The sequence below is a fragment of the Crinia signifera genome, chromosome 8 (assembly GCF_055691185.1).
Source record: "Crinia signifera chromosome 8, ASM5569118v1, whole genome shotgun sequence".
Classification (NCBI taxonomy): Eukaryota; Metazoa; Chordata; class Amphibia; order Anura; family Myobatrachidae; genus Crinia; species Crinia signifera.
In genome coordinates, this window is record NC_139224.1 from 19474709 (window position 1) to 19493298 (window position 18590).

General features: G+C 45.2%; 1 protein-coding gene across 4 annotated transcripts in view; it reads left to right on the top strand.

Moving 5' to 3' along the window:
• PRRT3 (proline rich transmembrane protein 3) overlaps positions 1–5749 on the top strand; it is a 71809-nt gene extending 66060 nt beyond the window's left edge. For all 4 annotated transcript variants that reach the window (XM_083155915.1, XM_083155913.1, XM_083155914.1 and 1 more), the window contains exon 4: positions 440–5749. In XM_083155915.1, the coding sequence (XP_083012041.1) occupies positions 440–2487 (2048 nt within the window). In that variant the 3' untranslated portion in view covers positions 2488–5749. The remainder of the gene's footprint in view (positions 1–439) is intronic.
• The last annotated feature ends 12841 nt before the right edge of the window (positions 5750–18590 follow it).

Below are 18590 nucleotides of genomic sequence, written 5' to 3' on the forward strand. Positions count from 1 at the left end.
ATATCCACTAAAAGACAGTTCCTGGCCCTGGTTCTGTTTGCTGGGAACGGTGACAGCACCGAATTCACAATTCCCATCCGTTAACGAAAGGTATTTAAATTATGGACATTCTTTATAGGGTCATTATTACTGACTTCCCCATTTAACATGATCATAATTGACTGACTTCAGCCATTAAGAAGAACCATTTCATGTAGACACGCCCACCAATTTGCATGTCTGCTTGTGGTCACATTCAATGTAGAGTTTTTTTGGGTTACACAATGCAGTTTAACATTTCATTTACGAATTCGGGTCGATATTGTGATATATGCCCCCGCGATGACCTCTCATATCTCCTTACAAATAGTACACTGTTTGGTTATGTTTGATTTAGTGTAAGCATTTACTTATTATTTATTTATTCTTTAATTAACTGGTTTCATGGTTTCTATTGCAGACCCAGTGCCCGGTACTAAGCCACCGCAGCCGGTAGAAATTGTGACACCAAAAGTCTCTCTGAATGGAACCAGAAAGAACGGACGCAGAGGAGAAATAAGAGTCACAACTCAAAGAGCCCTAAATCGGCCACGACTAATAGACGCCCCGACCAGCCTCCCTTCCAAAAAGACAACCATGGAGACTCCTCTGTGCGGCAAGAATAGTGGCACTTGTGAATTTGTTGGAACCAACCAAACTCTCCTAAAGTGGGAAGACCTTCGTCACACTCTCCATTTTGCCTGGGATATGCATGTCTACGGGACCGGTGCGTTATTTCTACTTCTATCCGTAATCGCACTGGTCAACCTGATTGGATCTCCCATTCTGCAAGTGTCCTACCTTCCCTATGTGATTGTCGCCAATGCCCTCTTGTTTGCCGTTGGAATCCTCCGGGGTGTCTTCTTTCTTCTCGACCCTTACGGGACAAAGATGAAGATTTCGCAACCTATCGCTCTTGTCCTTTACAACGTTACCTTCCCACTTATGTTATCGGCATTTGCTGCATTGGTCCTCCTGGTTCTGAAGATTGGCCGTCTCCAGCTTCTGCCACCAAAGTTGCAGAGTCTGGCTTTACTGGCGGTTATTGCAACCATCCATTGCATAGTCCTCCTGAGTGCGGACCTACTCACCCACCTCTTGAATCCATCCGTAAACATGGTCTTACAGATCCTTTCCATCTCCTGGGGAATATTTCTAATGGTTGGGAATTTTGTGGCTTACTATCGACTAAGAAAGAGCTGCAAGGATACAGTAAATGAAACACAAAGGGTGTCGCCGGCCGGTGAAGAAATTGTGGTGGTTCAAACACAAGAAAGAAGTATCAAGTGCTTATTTACATCGTCCAGAGTATTGTTAGTAAGCAGTATCTTTGGACTTCTGTGTTGTGGCCTGCAAGTGTATGCTATAATGTGGCTGTACGGATTACTTGACCGGAAGAATGAGTTTTCCTGGTCTTGGTGGTTTCTGCAGTTTTGGTATCGGATCTTTGAGTTGGCTCTGTGCTTCTCCTTGGTTTTCGTAGCATCACACAGCTTCTGCCTTCAGTGCAGTAGTAATGATCACACCTGCTGGTCCAAAATCATCAGTTACTTCTGCACCTACAAGAAAAGCGATGTTCCGGAGTATCCAAACAACTGCTACGATTGGACAAACAATATTCAGGACAGGGTGGTCAACAACAACATCAACAAAAGCCTCATCCGAAACCAGGCCGAGAACGTTCCACTCAGGATCCTCAAGGAGAACAATGAAACCAAGACTGGGCCGGTGTTCGCCAACAATAGTCGATCTTCATCTCCGCTTTTCAAACCAAAACCAGAAGGTGTGTTTGGGCCTAAATCGCAGAATGTTACCATGGGACGCTCCTACACTAGTATATGTTTTGAAAAGGAGTCAATGCTTTCACTTACAGATCTGGAATTCCGTCCACCATCACCAATCAACCTGAGCAGAAGCATAGATGAAGCCTTGTTTAGAGAGCATCTGGTCAGAGACAGCATATTTCTAGACTCCAGTCTTCAGTATCCCAGTTACCTTACCAGACAGGACTCATGCTCTTCTTTAAAAGAATGTTCCGCCTTGAACCAGACCATTGACCCGCTGATTTCATCTGACTTGAAGATGAGAAGATGCAGCAACCCAGACTACACATACAGCTTGGCCAAGTGTGACTCCATGACCGAGGTTGACTCTACAAGCGAAAGCCTTCAGCAGAGCAAAGAGCTTCCTCGTGACGTCACAACAGAAGCGGTGGCCTCCGTCAGCTCCATGGACAGTGTTTCAAAGGGGTCCATCAAAATAAGCTGGAATCCCTGGCGTCACGGGCTGTCTTCTGTGGAAAGCCTGCCTCTCGAAGACACGCCTAGCACTCAACTTCTCAAGCAGGGATCCCAACCTAGCATCCTATCCAGGGGCAGTGAACCAGAGAAAGCTTTTGGGAGGAGACTCATCGAAAGAAGCCAAACGACGGATTCTCACAGCATTGCCAGTGAGACCATTGAACTGTGATTCTGAAACCACGAAAAAAAAAAATTCAACATGGACTGAAGGGAATGGTTGCTGGGTTTTTAAAGACATTTACATACTGTCGATGAGGAGTTTAAAACTTAAAAAAAAGTTATAATGCGGAACAAGAAAGCACAAAAAGACTTTGCAAGATGTCCCCCTCCCGTCTAGTGATTATATGCAGTGTGTTTTTGACCCGTTATAAGCACATTACACATCTGTGTTTGTAAGCAACAACATAACTCTTCATTTTGTTACAGGACTGTTTTTTTTAAATATATATATATTTATTTTGAACCGCGGAAGCGATTTCCCTCACCAGCCATTGTATTAAAGCTAATGCTACAATATATAAGGATTACAAAAACGGACGTCTTTGACTTTTTCTGTGTTATTTTGTCACAAACAAAAGCACTTAACAGGTGGAGTATTTATGAGTTTCTGCCTCCGCAGTGGAACCGGACTTTAAACTCATAAAATCTTACAGTATGTACAGAAGCCTGAAGCCTGTATGAATTACAAAATGTGGTACTGAGTAAAGAGGTACGTGGGGAGCAAGCTAAGGAGAGCTGGTGCGTACGATGTGTTTCCATGACGACCATTAGAGGCCTAAGGATCCTTCTGCAATGCAGAGACCTAACCAAAAATAACGCAGAATAAAAAGTGTTCATTTCTGGACAGTGTTCTACGACAATCAGGCACGAGCACGCGAAGTAACACAGTCAGCTAATAATGCAGTAGGATACTGAATTGTCATTTACAGTTATATTTCACGTACGATAATGCATAACATAGCAAATATCTGTCCTGATTCTGAGTCTCGCATCATTCTGAGTCTCACGTCATGTGACTGCTCCCCCCCCCCCATATGCATGCTGCGACGCGTTCCCAGTCATCAAAAAGTTGTGAAATGCGTTGGTTCCTGAATTGTGTGTCACAATGTGGTCGTTTTTTTTTTTTTATAAATACAGACAGCAACTTTATATGATATCTAAACCTATAACAAACTCATCCATGGAAAATGAAAGCTAAAGTGTTCTCTAAATTTACTAAATGTCATTCGGTGACATTCCTGCATGTTTAATAGTACATTGGAGATTTGGTAGAAGCAGAATTCTGAAATCTGCTTACTAGAGTCCAGTGGTGGCCCGTACCTTTTCGGGGGAGGGGGGCTGCCTCTGGCCGCAGCCCGGGTACCGCGATGCAGGCACCCCGCCCCCTGTCGTCACCACTGGTCCCTACAGAGTTCCCGACGCCTGTGCTATGATGACAGGCGCTGGGACTGGCGCATGCGCAGTACAAACCTCTGTACTGCGCAAGCAGCCAGCTTCGATGGGCTGCTTCAGCAACAGCCCACAAAAGGAATCATGGTCCAGGCACCTGTACAATAGAAATCACAGGCACTGGGACCAGCGCGTGCGCAGTACCGATATAGGCAGCCCGCAGGCGTCCCGGAGGGAGGGAACACCTCCCAATGGTTCTGCTTTGGTGAATGGCAGGTTCGACTTCCAATAGGAAGTCACTGCCAGTCACAGTGAAGCCAGAACAGTCTCACAGACTGAATCTGGCTTCACTACAGTGGCGGATTTTACCTGGGAGGGGGGGGGCTGCAGCCCTGCAGCCTATAGGTAAAAACCGCCACTGCTAGAGACTACGCCAAAATGTTCCCTTATCGGAATGTTGACCTATCTATTTATCTATCGATAGGTTTCCTCTGGATTAGATGGTGCTGATGTAGGTGTAATTATACCACTGCCTGGAGTTTGGTATTTACATTTTATATTAAGAAAATAATAAGATTAGAACCTTTACTTTCTTTCATTTCTCTATTGCATCCTAGAAAATGATAGACAAAAGATTGGTTGTTACGGGCAACAGCATTCCTTTCCACTTTAGTAAATTCACTCCTAAGAAGGGCAATATGGCGCACATTGTGTAAATGCGGAATTATTTAGGCGTCGCGCTCTATTTTTCTAATCAGTGGAGGTGGTTTATTAATACGGTATCAGATCTGTAGGTAGGTGCATGCAAGGGGTTGCCACCACTGTGGACTGCTTTATGTTACAGACTGGGTTTGAAAAATGACTGTTAGGAGCTGATTGGCCGGTGGTTTATCACTCTCCATTTTATCACGATTCAAGGCCTAGTATAACCGGCGCTTAGTGAGAGAAGAAGTTTATATGGTACATACCCCTTTTCCGCTCTGACAAATACCCACTTACTGTACCTGCACAACCACTGTTCCCCGAGTTCCCATAGCAACTCCGTTAGAGAAGCACTAAGTACAAAGTACCAGCAGCTGCCAGTTGGACAGTACAGTCATCATACAGCACATAATACACACAGATACCACAATGAAGGACAATGTACACAAGCGTCACACCAGCTGCCCTGCATTACGATCACTGCCTTCATAAAGTACATTGATAATTTACAGTAGCACAGCCGCTGGCAGCTGTTTCGACCTGTCAGTTTACTACTAGCCAATGAATGAATGAGGATGGAGGTGTCTCAGTGATGTCACTGGCTCCTCGTGTATTGTTAGGCTAAACCTGTAACCTATAATCCTACACATCGTCCCATAGCTTACACATCAGTGTTTACAGGGCTGTGTTATAGTGTATATTTACACATGTGAAGTGATAATATATTCGACAACTTACTGTGAATGATATGGATATTATAAGTCACTGTGGAGCTCTTTGGTCATATAAATGAAGATATACTAATATACTTGCCAACACTTAAACACACCAAATCTGCCTTAACCAATCCTTATCTGTCCAAACCCCATACTTACCTGCAGAAATCCAACCCATACCTGTCCAAATCTGATCCGTATCTATCGAAACCCAATTTGTCCAAACCAAACCACAAATCTACTTACACAAACCTCACCCTGTCTGTCAAAACCCAAATCCATATCTCCAAACCCCACCCCTGCCTGTCCAAATCCTACCCTATCTGCCCAAACCCAACCCACATCTGTTAAAACCCCATCCCTATCTGCCAAAATGGAACCCATATATGTTAAAACCAAACCCATATCCATCCAAACCCACCGCTAACTACCTAAACCCCACTCCTATATGCCAAAAATCAACCCATATCTGTCCAAACCCCACCCCTACCTGTCCAAACCCCACCCTATCTGTCCAAACCCAACCCATATCTGTCTAAACCCAACCCATATCTGTCCAAACCCCACCCATATATGTCCTAACTCCGCCCCTACCTGTCCAAACCCAACACATATCTGCCCAAACCCCACCCCTACCTGTCCAAATCCCACCCTATCTGCCCAACCCATATCTGCCCAAACCCCACCCCTACCTGTCCAACTCCCACCCTATCTGCCCAACCCATATCTGTCCAAACTCCACCCCTACCTGTCCAAATATCACCCTATGCCCAAACCATATCTGCCCAAACTCCACCCCTACCTATCCAAATCCCACCCTATCTGCCCAAACCCAACCCATATCTGTCCAAACTCCACCCCTACCTGTGCAAATCCCACCCTTTCTGCACAAACTCCACCCTACCTGTACAAATTTCACCCTATCTGCCCAAACCCAACCCTTATCTGTCCAGAAGTACCAGCTTTTGTCGAAAACGACACCCCCTTTCTACGAGTCAGGACAGATAAGATATATGAACGAATGATACTGGATAGTAGGGGTTGTATTATTCCTATTGAACACTGAATTGACACCAGGACTAGCTGATGATACAGATATTGCGTTCAGGAGTTTATACAAGTATTAGCATCACTTGTGTGTTGTATATATGTCTTTTTACTCGTGCCTGTATATTGTTGCTTTTCTTACACCGGCAATCACTGACAGAATGCTGATTATATGGGCGCTCGCCGGCCTGAGGAAGAGTTTAGGGCACAGAAGCCGGCACATTATATCGGCGTGAAGTGTAGATTATAAACTGTGACAATCTGAAGTGAGGCAGCCGCATGAGAGTGTGAGTTGTCTCTATCACTGCACATTTATATATGTATATAATCTTGTGTCAAGGCTTGGTATGCCAGCCGTACTGTGTGCCAAATTATACTTGTAAATAAAACTTGTCTTTAAAAAAATAAAACGCGTGAGACGTTATTTATTTATATCAGTGGACACAGGGACGTATTCCATCTCAATTTATGGCGTACAACTTTGAAGGCGCAAGACCATGATTTCTCCTGCAGTGGAGGCAAGCGACGGTATGTGTTCTCGTTACTCACCCGCTCGCATGTTTATGAGGGGATTCGGTGGCATGGGGGGTTATTCAGCGGGGCAGCATCTTCTCGGCTTAACGAGACAACCAGAATCACCCCCTTGAATTCAGACACCTGCATATCTTATTTGCATATCTTTCAACGAGAAGAACCCGCTGAAATGAGTGCCCCTGATAAAATTGAACAGTGGTATGCAAAAACCCAAGCTTGTGGATGAAGTGCAAAATGTCATTGACAACAGTGCCATCATGTGGCAGAAAGAAGTATTATTCTATTATTTTGTATTTATAGCGCACACATATTAGGCAAAGTTTTACAGATAATATTTAGCCATTAACATCAGCCCTGCCCCAGTGGAGCTTACAATCTATATTCCATTAAACATGGGTTGACTAGGATTAATGTCAATTAAAGTATATTTTTGGATTGTGGGAGGAACTGACATTCTTGGTGGAAAACCAGGTGGCACAGCGGAGGGCAGTTTAGGCGAGTGACGCGGCTTAGGTAGCTACGCGGGAGAGCGTCACGGCATAGGAAGCGTTTGGACAAGGTGTATTGAAAATTCAATGACATCACTCACACCAACAGTGTGAGTGATGTCATTGATATAATGTTTTTCAGAGCATCTTTAAGTTACCAATCCGCCTCTGGCTGCACCACGCAGTAGTGTCCACTTGTAGGCTTAGTTATTAATACTGATATCTATTGCGCATAATTAAATCTGCCCCTTATTACTGATTGGCTTCTGCATGTCCCATGGACAAGTTTTGGGTATGCACTCGTTACATTTACATAAAGGCCCTTATTCTAGTTGATTCGGACGGATGCATATATCGGCCAGGAACCGAGTGTTCTTAGCCCCGTCTATCGTACGGATCGCTCACACCGTCCAAATGCGGTACGGACCGCGAGTGGATGTTTCATGTGAACACCGCCTCCATCTGTGGGAACCCCCCCATTCTCCGATGGTCTCTGACCATCGAATGATGGACCGTGCGGTCAGGTAGCACCGAGTGCTGCAGACCACTCGGACATTTCTCTGTATGAAAGCAGGATATGGGCGGGCAGCTGGCATCCGGCTATGTCAGCTGTCCGCCCCCCACACATGCGTCACGGCCGGATTACCATACGTACGCCCAGCATTTTCATGGGAACGCCCATGAAACGCGGGGCGAACGCATATAGTAATGAACCCAAGCTGCCCTTCACGCCCCTCTCCACCCCCTGCTCGGATGGTTCCGACCGATCGTTTTCTGCACGGAATTCACACCGTATACGGACGTGCGCGGCTTTAGCACATGCGCAAATACAAAACATCGGCCGTCCGACCGAACACGACTCAATCAGAATAAGGGCCAAAGTACTAAAAACCTGGGAAAGTGACCTGAGACCTCACATCCTAACTACATCTAATGAGAGGTGCTAAATTGCTGAGACTTGTAGTGCCACACACACATAGAAAAAGAATGCAGGTGCACTATTCAATCATTACTAATTATAATGCATTTTCAATAAATTGTGCTTTTAATATGCGGTTTCTTTTTTTTTTTTGCATATTCTTGGAGAAAATTACCAGCCACGTTCCAGGTAACTTTATATATGGTAGGTCCCTAACTCCCTAAAATTCTGTGTGTACAAGTCTGAGACGTCAGACACTGCAAACGAGCTCAAACAGGCCGCTGCAAGGCTTCACACTGGCAAAGACCAGCAAGTGATGGTTTAATAGAAGTGGCTGGGGAACCTCCACCTCCTGGGTACAACTATACGGGGGAGCACTGTGCTGTAATCCATACTTTGGGGTCCTATGCACAGCGCGTGTGATCTGTGAAATCATCTCCAAGCATTATGTTGGGTCTGTACGGGACCTCACACTGTGACTTTGATAGATTTACTTAAGGTCTAGAGCAATAGACATGTTATGTGGCGGAGTCTGCCCAACCATCAAAGTGCAGCAACTACTAGAAGTGGATCGGTTTCATATTCCCGCTGTTTATTTAACTAGGGTTGTACAAGAGGGGTGGTCGCTGTCTAGGGTGGTCTTGGCAAGACACCAGGAAAGGCTTATACAAATACCACCAGGAGTCATCAGATGCAAGGTGATGTCAGATAAACAAAGAGTCAGGTTGGGCTGTACACGGCTCGCTGTAAGCAGTGTGTCATATACCAGAGTCAGGTTGGGCTGTACACCACCTCGCCGTAAGCAGTATGTAATATACCAGAGTCAGGTTGGGCTGTACACCACCTCGCCGTAAGCAGTGTGTAATATACCACAGTCAGGATGGGCTGTACGCCACCTCCCCGTAAGCAGTATGTCATATACCAGAGTCAGGTTGGGCTGTACACCACCTCGCCGTAAGCAGTATGTCATATACCAGAGTCAGGTTGGGCTGTACACCACCTCGCCGTAAGCAGTATGTAATATACCAGAGTCAGGTTGGGCTGACTGTACACCACCTCGCTGTAAGCAGTGTGTCATATACCAGAGTCAGGTTGGGCTGTACACCACCTCGCCGTAAGCAGTGTGTAATATACCAGAGTCAGGTTGGGCTGTACACCACCTCGCCGTAACTAAGCAGTATGTAATATACCAGAGTCAGGTTGGGCTGTACACCACCTCTCCGTAAGCAGTATGTAATATACCAGAGTCAGGTTGGGCTGTACACCACCTCGCCGTAACTAAGCAGTATGTAATATACCAGAGTCAGGTTGGGCTGTACACCACCTGGCCGTAAGCAGTGTGTAATATACCAGAGTCAGGTTGGGCTGTACACCACCTCCCCGTAAGCAGTATGTAATATACCAGAGTCAGGTTGGGCTGTACACCACCTGGCCGTAAGCAGTGTGTAATATACCAGAGTCAGGTTGGGCTGTACACCACCTCGCCGTAAGCAGTGTGTAATATACCAGAGTCAGGTTGAGCTGTACACCACCTCGCCGTAAGCAGTATGTCATATACCAGAGTCAGGTTGGGCAGTACACCACCTGGCCGTAAGCGGTATGTAATATACCACAGTCAGGTTGGGCTGTACACCACCTCTCCGTAAGCAGTGTGTAATATACCACAGTCAGGTTGGGCTGTACACCACCTCGCCGTAAGCAGTATGTAATATACCAGAGTCAGGTTGGGCTGTACACCACCTCGCCATAAGCAGTGTGTAATATACCACAGTCAGGTTGGGCTGTACACCACCTCGCCGTAAGCAGTATGTAATATACCAGAGTCAGGTTGGGCTGTACACCACCTCGCCGTAAGCAGTGTGTAATATACCAGAGTCAGGTTGGGTTGTACACCACCTCGCCGTAAGCAGTATGTAATATACAAGAGTCAGGTTGGGCTGTACACCACCTCTCCGTAAGCAGTGTGTAATATACCAGAGTCAGGTTGGGCTGTACACCACCTCGCCATAAGCAGTGTGCAATATACCAGAGTCAGGTTGGGCTGTACACCACCTCTCCGTAAGCAGTATGTAATATACCAGAGTCAGGTTGGGCTGTACACCACCTCGCCGTATGCGGTATGTAATATACCAGAGTCAGGTTGGGCTGTACACCACCTCTCCGTAAGCAGTATGTCATATACCAGAGTCAGGTTGGGCTGTACACCACCTGGCCGTAAGCAGTATGTCATATACCAGAGTCAGGTTGGGCTGTACACCACCTCTCCGTAAGCAGTATGTAATATACCAGAGTCAGGTTGGGCTGTACACCACCTGGCCGTAAGCAGTATGTAATATACCAGAGTCAGGTTGGGCTGTACACCACCTCGCCGTAAGCAGTGTGTAATATACCAGAGTCAGGTTGGGCTGTACACCACCTCGCCGTAAGCAGTATGTAATATACCAGAGTCAGGTTGGGCTGTACACCACCTCGCCGTAAGCAGTATGTAATATACCAGAGTCAGGTTGGGCTGTACACCACCTGGCCGTATGCGGTATGTAATATACCAGAGTCAGGTTGGGCTGTGCACCACCTCGCCGTAAGCAGTATGTAATATACCAGAGTCAGGTTGGGCTGTACACCACCTCTCCGTAAGCAGTATGTAATATACCAGAGTCAGGTTGGGCTGTACACCACCTCGCCGTAAGCAGTGTGTAATATACCAGAGTCAGGTTGGGCTGTACACCACCTCTCCGTAAGCAGTATGTAATATACCAGAGTCAGGTTGGGCTGTACACCACCTCTCCCTAAGCAGTATGTAATATTCCAGAGTCAGGTTGGGCTGTACACCACCTCGCCGTAAGCAGTGTGTCATATACCAGAGTCAGGTTGGGCTGTACACCACCTCTCCGTAAGCAGTATGTAATATACCAGAGTCAGGTTGGGCTGTACACCACCTCCCCGTAAGCAGTATGTTATATACCAGAGTCAGGTTGGGCTGTACACCACCTCGCCGTAAGCAGTGTGTAATATACCAGAGTCAGGTTGGGCTGTACACCACCTCTCCGTAAGCAGTATGTTATATACCAGAGTCAGGTTGGGCTGTACACCACCTCGCCGTAAGCAGTATGTAATATACCAGAGTCAGGTTGGGCTGTACACCACCTCTCCGTAAGCAGTATGTAATATTCCAGAGTCAGGTTGGGCTGTACACCACCTCGCCGTAAGCAGTATGTAATATACCAGAGTCAGGTTGGGCTGTACACCACCTCTCCATAAGCAGTGTGTAATATACCAGAGTCAGGTTGGGCTGTACACCACCTCGCCATAAGCAGTGTGTAATATACCAGAGTCAGGTTGGGCTGTACACCACCTCGCCGTAAGCAGTATGTAATATTCCAGAGTCAGGTTGGGCTGTACACCACCTCGCCGTAAGCAGTATGTAATATACCAGAGTCAGGTTGGGCTGTACACCACCTCTCCATAAGCAGTGTGTAATATACCAGAGTCAGGTTGGGCTGTACACCACCTCGCCGTAAGCAGTGTGTAATATACCAGAGTCAGGTTGGGCTGTACATCACCTCGCCATAAGCAGTGTGTAATATACCAGAGTCAGGTTGGGCTGTACACCACCTCGCCGTATGCGGTATGTAATATACCAGAGTCAGGTTGGGCTGTACACCACCTCGCCGTAAGCAGTGTGTAATATACCAGAGTCAGGTTGGGCTGTACACCACCTGGCCGTAAGCAGTGTGTAATATACCAGAGTCAGGTTGGGCTGTACACCACCTCGCCGTAAGCAGTGTGTAATATACCACAGTCAGGTTGGGCTGTACACCACCTCTCCGTAAGCAGTATGTAATATACCAGAGTCAGGTTGGGCTGTACACCACCTCGCCGTAAGCAGTGTGTAATATACCAGAGTCAGGTTGGGCTGTACACCACCTCTCCGTAAGCAGTATGTAATATACCAGAGTCAGGTTGGGCTGTACACCACCTCGCCGTAAGCAGTATGTAATATACCAGAGTCAGGTTGGGCTGTACACCACCTCTCCGTAAGCAGTGTGTAATATACCAGAGTCAGGTTGGGCTGTACACCACCTCGCCGTAAGCAGTGTGTAATATACCAGAGTCAGGTTGGGCTGTACACCACCTCGCCGTAAGCAGTGTGTAATATACCAGAGTCAGGTTGGGCTGTACACCACCTCTCCGTAAGCAGTGTGTAATATACCAGAGTCAGGTTGGGCTGTACACCACCTCGCCGTAAGCAGTATGTTATATACCAGAGTCAGGTTGGGCTGTACACCACCTCTCCGTAAGCAGTATGTAATATACCAGAGTCAGGTTGGGCTGTACACCACCTCGCCGTAAACCTGATTTGTCTATTTCACCCCCGTAGATCACACTTATTAAAGTCATTGTTTGGGGATTTGCATTAATCAATGGTGTGGCCGCCATCAATGGTTTCACCTATCGATCATCACCCTTTTTTATTTAATTTTTTTTACTAACTTGGTGCAGGCCAATCAGAACCTGGGGGCGGGGCTTCACGGGTGTCAGGGCTCAGAGCTGTGTTCTGTCACCTTGGGGAAAATATAAAAAAAAAACCTTTCTGGTTATGCTGTGACATCGATGTAGGAAACCATCTGTCAAGTATTCTACCTCACCCAGAAACCATTGATTATTACAAACCATCGATAGCGGATGGCCATCGTTAGTCAATAGTGTGCAGACTGCACCATGGTCAAGTAAATAATTTGTCAGCAAACAGAGCAAAGCTTGCAGTCTACGTCCCAGCAGGGGAGGTATCACAGTGACCTCCTGAATTCCCTTCCCGGGACTGTACTTCCAGCGAATAACTCACATCCCGGCCTCTGTATAACACATCCCCGGCCTCTGTATAACTCATATCACCGGCCTCTATATAACACATCCCCAGCACTGTATAACTCATATCACCGGCCTCTGTATAACACATCCCCGACCTCTGTATAACTCATATCACTGGCCTCTGTATAACACATCCCCAGCCTCTGTATAACTCATATCACCGGCCTCTGTATAACACATCCCCAGCCTCTGTATAACTCATATCACCGGCCTCTGTATAACACATCCCCGGCCTCTGTATAACACATCCCCGGCCTCTGTATAACACATCCCCGGCCTCTGTATAACTCATATCACCGGCCTCTGTATAACACCCCCCCAGCCTCTGTATAACTCATATCACCGGCCTCTGTATAACACACCCCCAGCAGCTACAGAGCATGGAGTACTTACACCTTTGTTGTTTGTTAAGCATTCAGCAAACAGGCTTCAAGGTCACTTTGTCCAGGCAAGAAAAATCATGTTGTACAGACCTATTGTGCGGTGAGAGGTAAAGTAAATGGCCGGGAATAGTACACATGAGGTCACCATGATTTCCATGGAGAAGAGCCTGGGAGGGATCAGACAGCACGTCACCGGGAACCTGTACATAGGATCTGCTTAATTAGCCCTGCTGCTTAGGGCACACTGCGCAACAGTCTGCGGGAAGCTGCGGCTCTCTCACTGTGACAGAACAACGCTCTGCAGCCTAGAGCGCATCTAACCAGCAAACATAGGCAGGGGTCAGATAAGAGGCAATACACAAACTACTATATACCTACTATTGCACTACTCCCGCAAGGCCATATCCCCAAGGCCTCTATAAGGTAACGCCATCTACAGATGGCATTGCCTACCTGGTGTAAGCTCCTTGTGAGTGGTGGGCCCAGGTGCAAAAGTATAATCTGGGCAGCACACCAGTGGGTGACAGGGGTACAAGCTGCTGGTCTGGGCAGCGGAAATGGTGCATGCAACACAAGAAAAAAATACATAAAGGTCGACAATGGCAAAATCATCATTAATAATGTTGACACCACAATGTTGACAGTTCGATGTCAACATGACATTTGATAGTCTTAAAATGTCGTGAAAATGAAAATGAATGCTCTGCTGTGGGCAGGGAGGTAAGGGTTGGCGGTGGGGGAAGGAGGCGGTTAGGGTCAGGCACTAGGGCTACAGTAGGTACAACGTAACGGAGAGATACTCACCCGATTGCATTGGAGAGGATTGAAGGTCTGACCCGGAAATCGCAGTCACGTGGCCACCAGGACCGGGAAGACACAGTTGGGCCACCAGGAATAAATGTCAGCATATCATTCTAAACCCAGACTTAATCATTATACGTTATATAAGCAATGCTGCATATGCAGTTATACAGCCACAGGAGCAGCGCAAACCCCTCAACTGCCTCCGCTGCGCTCACTGCGCTGAACAAAGCAGGTCCCGGAGCGCAGGCTTATTTAACCCAGGATGCCGGCGGCCAATTAAAATGCTGCCCCCAGCTTTTGTGCCAATCAGAGCAGCTGCCGGTACACAAGCTCTGATTGGCTCACCAGCCAATGCTGCATTTTAATTGGCCGCCGGCATCCTGAGGTGAAGAAGCATGCACTCTGGGGCCTTCCGGCTGCAGCTCAGCGGAAGTGGAGATGGGGGAGTAGGAGCCGGGTTAAGGTAAGTCAAGTAAGGAAGGGGGCCCAGGGTCCAGACTGGAAATGAGTCCCGGGCCCCAAAATTCTTGATGGCAGCCTTGTATATATGATATGCACTATAGCCTATAGGCTTTAAATAACTGTGCTCTCGCCACAGGGCTTACTCTCTGAACAATGGCTGACATTGTGAATGGCATTACTCAGCACTGTCAACAGTCACCTAACAACAGACACTGCTGCGCCCTGCCATTATCCTGCTACCAGCACAGCACGTACATCTAGTTACAGCTACAGGCAAGGCCTGATTAGCAACCGGGCAGAGGGAGCCCCACACGGACAACAGTGGAGAATGGTAACGTGTGCCAAGCGATGGTACCCCTTACACTAATTGGGGGGTTCATGTCGACAGGTGTCTACATTGACACCAACAAAATGTGAAAAACTAATCTAAACCTTATTACATTACATACAAGTCAACATGCTGCATGTTGACCAGATATGTGTTGACCTGAGAACTGTCGACATAACATATCATATCCGAGGGGAAAACTACTCAGTGATAACTAAAGAGGGTTTTTTACTGTTCTTTTTACTTTTATATTTAGACTTTACCGGCTATATTATATCATACAGGTTACCGGCTATATTATATTATACAGGTTACCGGCTATATATTATATTATATTATACAGGTCACCGGCTATATTATATTATACAGGTTACCGGCTATATTATATTATATTATACAGGTCACCGGCTATATTATATTATATTATACAGGTTACCGGCTATATTATATTATACAGGTTACCGGCTATATTATATTATACAGGTTACCGGCTATATTATATTATACAGGTTACCGGCTATATTATATTATACAGGTTACCGGCTATATTATATTATACAGGTCACCGGCTATATTATATTATACAGGTTACCGGCTATATTATATTATATTATACAGGTCACCGGCTATATTATATTATATTATACAGGTTACCGGCTATATTATATTATACAGGTTACCGGCTATATTAGATAATACAGGTCACCGGCTATATTATATCATACAGGTTACCGGCTATATTATATTATACTGGTTACAGCTATATTATATTATACAGGTTACCGGCTATATTATATCATACAGGTTACCGGCTATATTATATTATACAGGTTACCGGCTATATTATATCATACAGGTTACCGGCTATATTATATCATACAGGTTACCGGCTATATTATATCATACAGGTTACCGGCTATATTATATCATACAGGTTACCGGCTATATTATATCATACAGGTTACCGGCTATATTATATCATACAGGTTACCGGCTATATTATATCATACAGGTTACCGGCTATATTATATCATACAGGTTACCGGCTATATTATATTATACAGGTTACCGGCTATATTATATCATACAGGTTACCGGCTATATTATATTATACTGGTTACAGCTATATTATATTATACAGGTTACCGGCTATATTATATTATACAGGTTACCGGCTATATTATATCATACAGGTTACCGGCTATATTATATCATACAGGTTACCGGCTATATTATATCATACAGGTTACCGGCTATATTATATCATACAGGTTACCGGCTATATTATATCATACAGGTTACCGGCTATATTATATCATACAGGTCACCGGCTATATTATATCATACAGGTCACCGGCTATATTATATCATACAGGTCACCGGCTATATTATATCATACAGGTCACCGGCTATATTATATCATACAGGTCACCGGCTATATTATATCATACAGGTCACCGGCTATATTATATCATACAGGTCACCGGCTATATTATATCATACAGGTCACCGGCTATATTATATCATACAGGTCACCGGCTATATTATATCATACAGGTCACCGGCTATATTATATCATACAGGTCACCGGCTATATTATATCATACAGGTTACCGCCTATATTATATCATACAGGTTACCGGCTATATTATATCATACAGGTTACCGGCTATATTATATCATACAGGTTACCGGCTATATTATATCATACAGGTCACCGGCTATATTATATCATACAGGTCACCGGCTATATTATATCATACAGGTCACCGGCTATATTATATCATACAGGTTACCGGCTATATTATATCATACAGGTTACCGGCTATATTATATTATACAGGTCACCGGCTATATTATATTATACTGGTTACCGGCTATATTATATTATACAGGTTACCGGCTATATTATAATATACAGGTTACCGGCTATATTACATAATACAGGTTACCGGCTATATTATATTATACAGGTTACCGGCTATATTATATTATACAGGTTACCGGCTATATTATATTATAATGGTTACAGCTATATTACATAATACTGTTTACCGGCTATATTATATTATACTGGTTACCGGCTATATTATATTATACAGGTTACCAGCTATATATATTATACTGGTTACCAGCTATATTATATTATATACACTGACATACATATAGTAAAGCTTTTGCTGGTTAAACCCATTGTACTTGTCACCTGTCCCATCTGCCACCTCTATATTTCTGCAACACTTCCTTTACTATTGTTATGTAGGGTTTGTGCAATCAAGTCTGTCTGGAAAGTGTATAAATCATGTGTCTGGCAGAGACAGCGTGTGGCTGGGGGTAATGTCCTTACACTGTGTTACACAGTATATACATACATGCATTATTTACTAAGCAGCTTGTCTCATAAAATAAACATAAGAGGTTACATGAAATTGTCACACAGGTCACCATAGACAAATGTGCATCATGCCAGAGGACAAATATAAATAACAATGGGGCAGATGTACTAAGATTAGTGATGTGATAAAGGGGAAGGTGAAATTGTAGCAGCAAATCAGCCCCTAAGCAGGGGTCGGCTGTCAACTTAACTTTCAGCCTGTGGGGCAAACACAATCAGGTGGCCCCAGAGTAGTGCCTCTCATACACATTACACTACAGAGTAGTGTCCATTATTCACATTAGGCCGCACAGCAGTGTCCGCTACACAGATTACACAACAAGGTAGTGTCCATTATTCACATTACACCACACAGCAGTGTCCGTCATTCACATTACACCACACGGCAGTGTCCTTTATATACCTTACACAACAGAGTAGTGTCATTATTCACATTACGCCACACAGCAGTGTCCATTATTCACATTACACCGCACAGCAGTGTCCTTTCTATATATTACACAACATAGTAGTGTCCATTATTCACATTACGCCACACAGCAGTGCCCCTTATACACATTACACAACAGGGCAGTGTCCATTATTCACATTAAACCACACAGCAGTGTCTGTTACACAGATTACACAACAAGATAGTGCCCATTATTCACATTACGCCACACAGCACTGCCTGTTATTCACATTACACTGCACAGCAGTGTTCTTTATATACATTACACAACAGAGTAGTGTCCCTTATTCACATTACACCACACAGCAGTGCCCCGACTACCATTGGAATCCTGGCATGAATTAAGATGTCGGCTCCGGAATCCAGATTGCCGGGATGCCAAGTATGTAGGGAGCTCTAGCATGCTGTTAGACTAGGTAGACACCAAAAGGTTGACATGCACAAGGTCAACGCATCAGGATGTAGTCAATTTACCTACAGTCAAAATCCTGACCAACATTCACCGACTCACAAAATGCTGACACGGCCAAAATGCCAACATTTGAAATGTCGACAGGTCAAAAAGTCGACATGAGTTTCTCATAATTTTTTTTTTATTTGAAACTGACTTGTTCTTACTTCAAGATCCAAGTGGAGTGCAGCATCTAGCGCAAGGATGGGGAACCTTCGGCCCTCCAAATCTTGTTGAACTACACATCCCAGCATGCCCTGCAACAGTTTTAGCATGGCCAAATAGCAAAACTGTAGCAGGGCATGCTGGGATGTGTAGTTCAACAACAGCATGA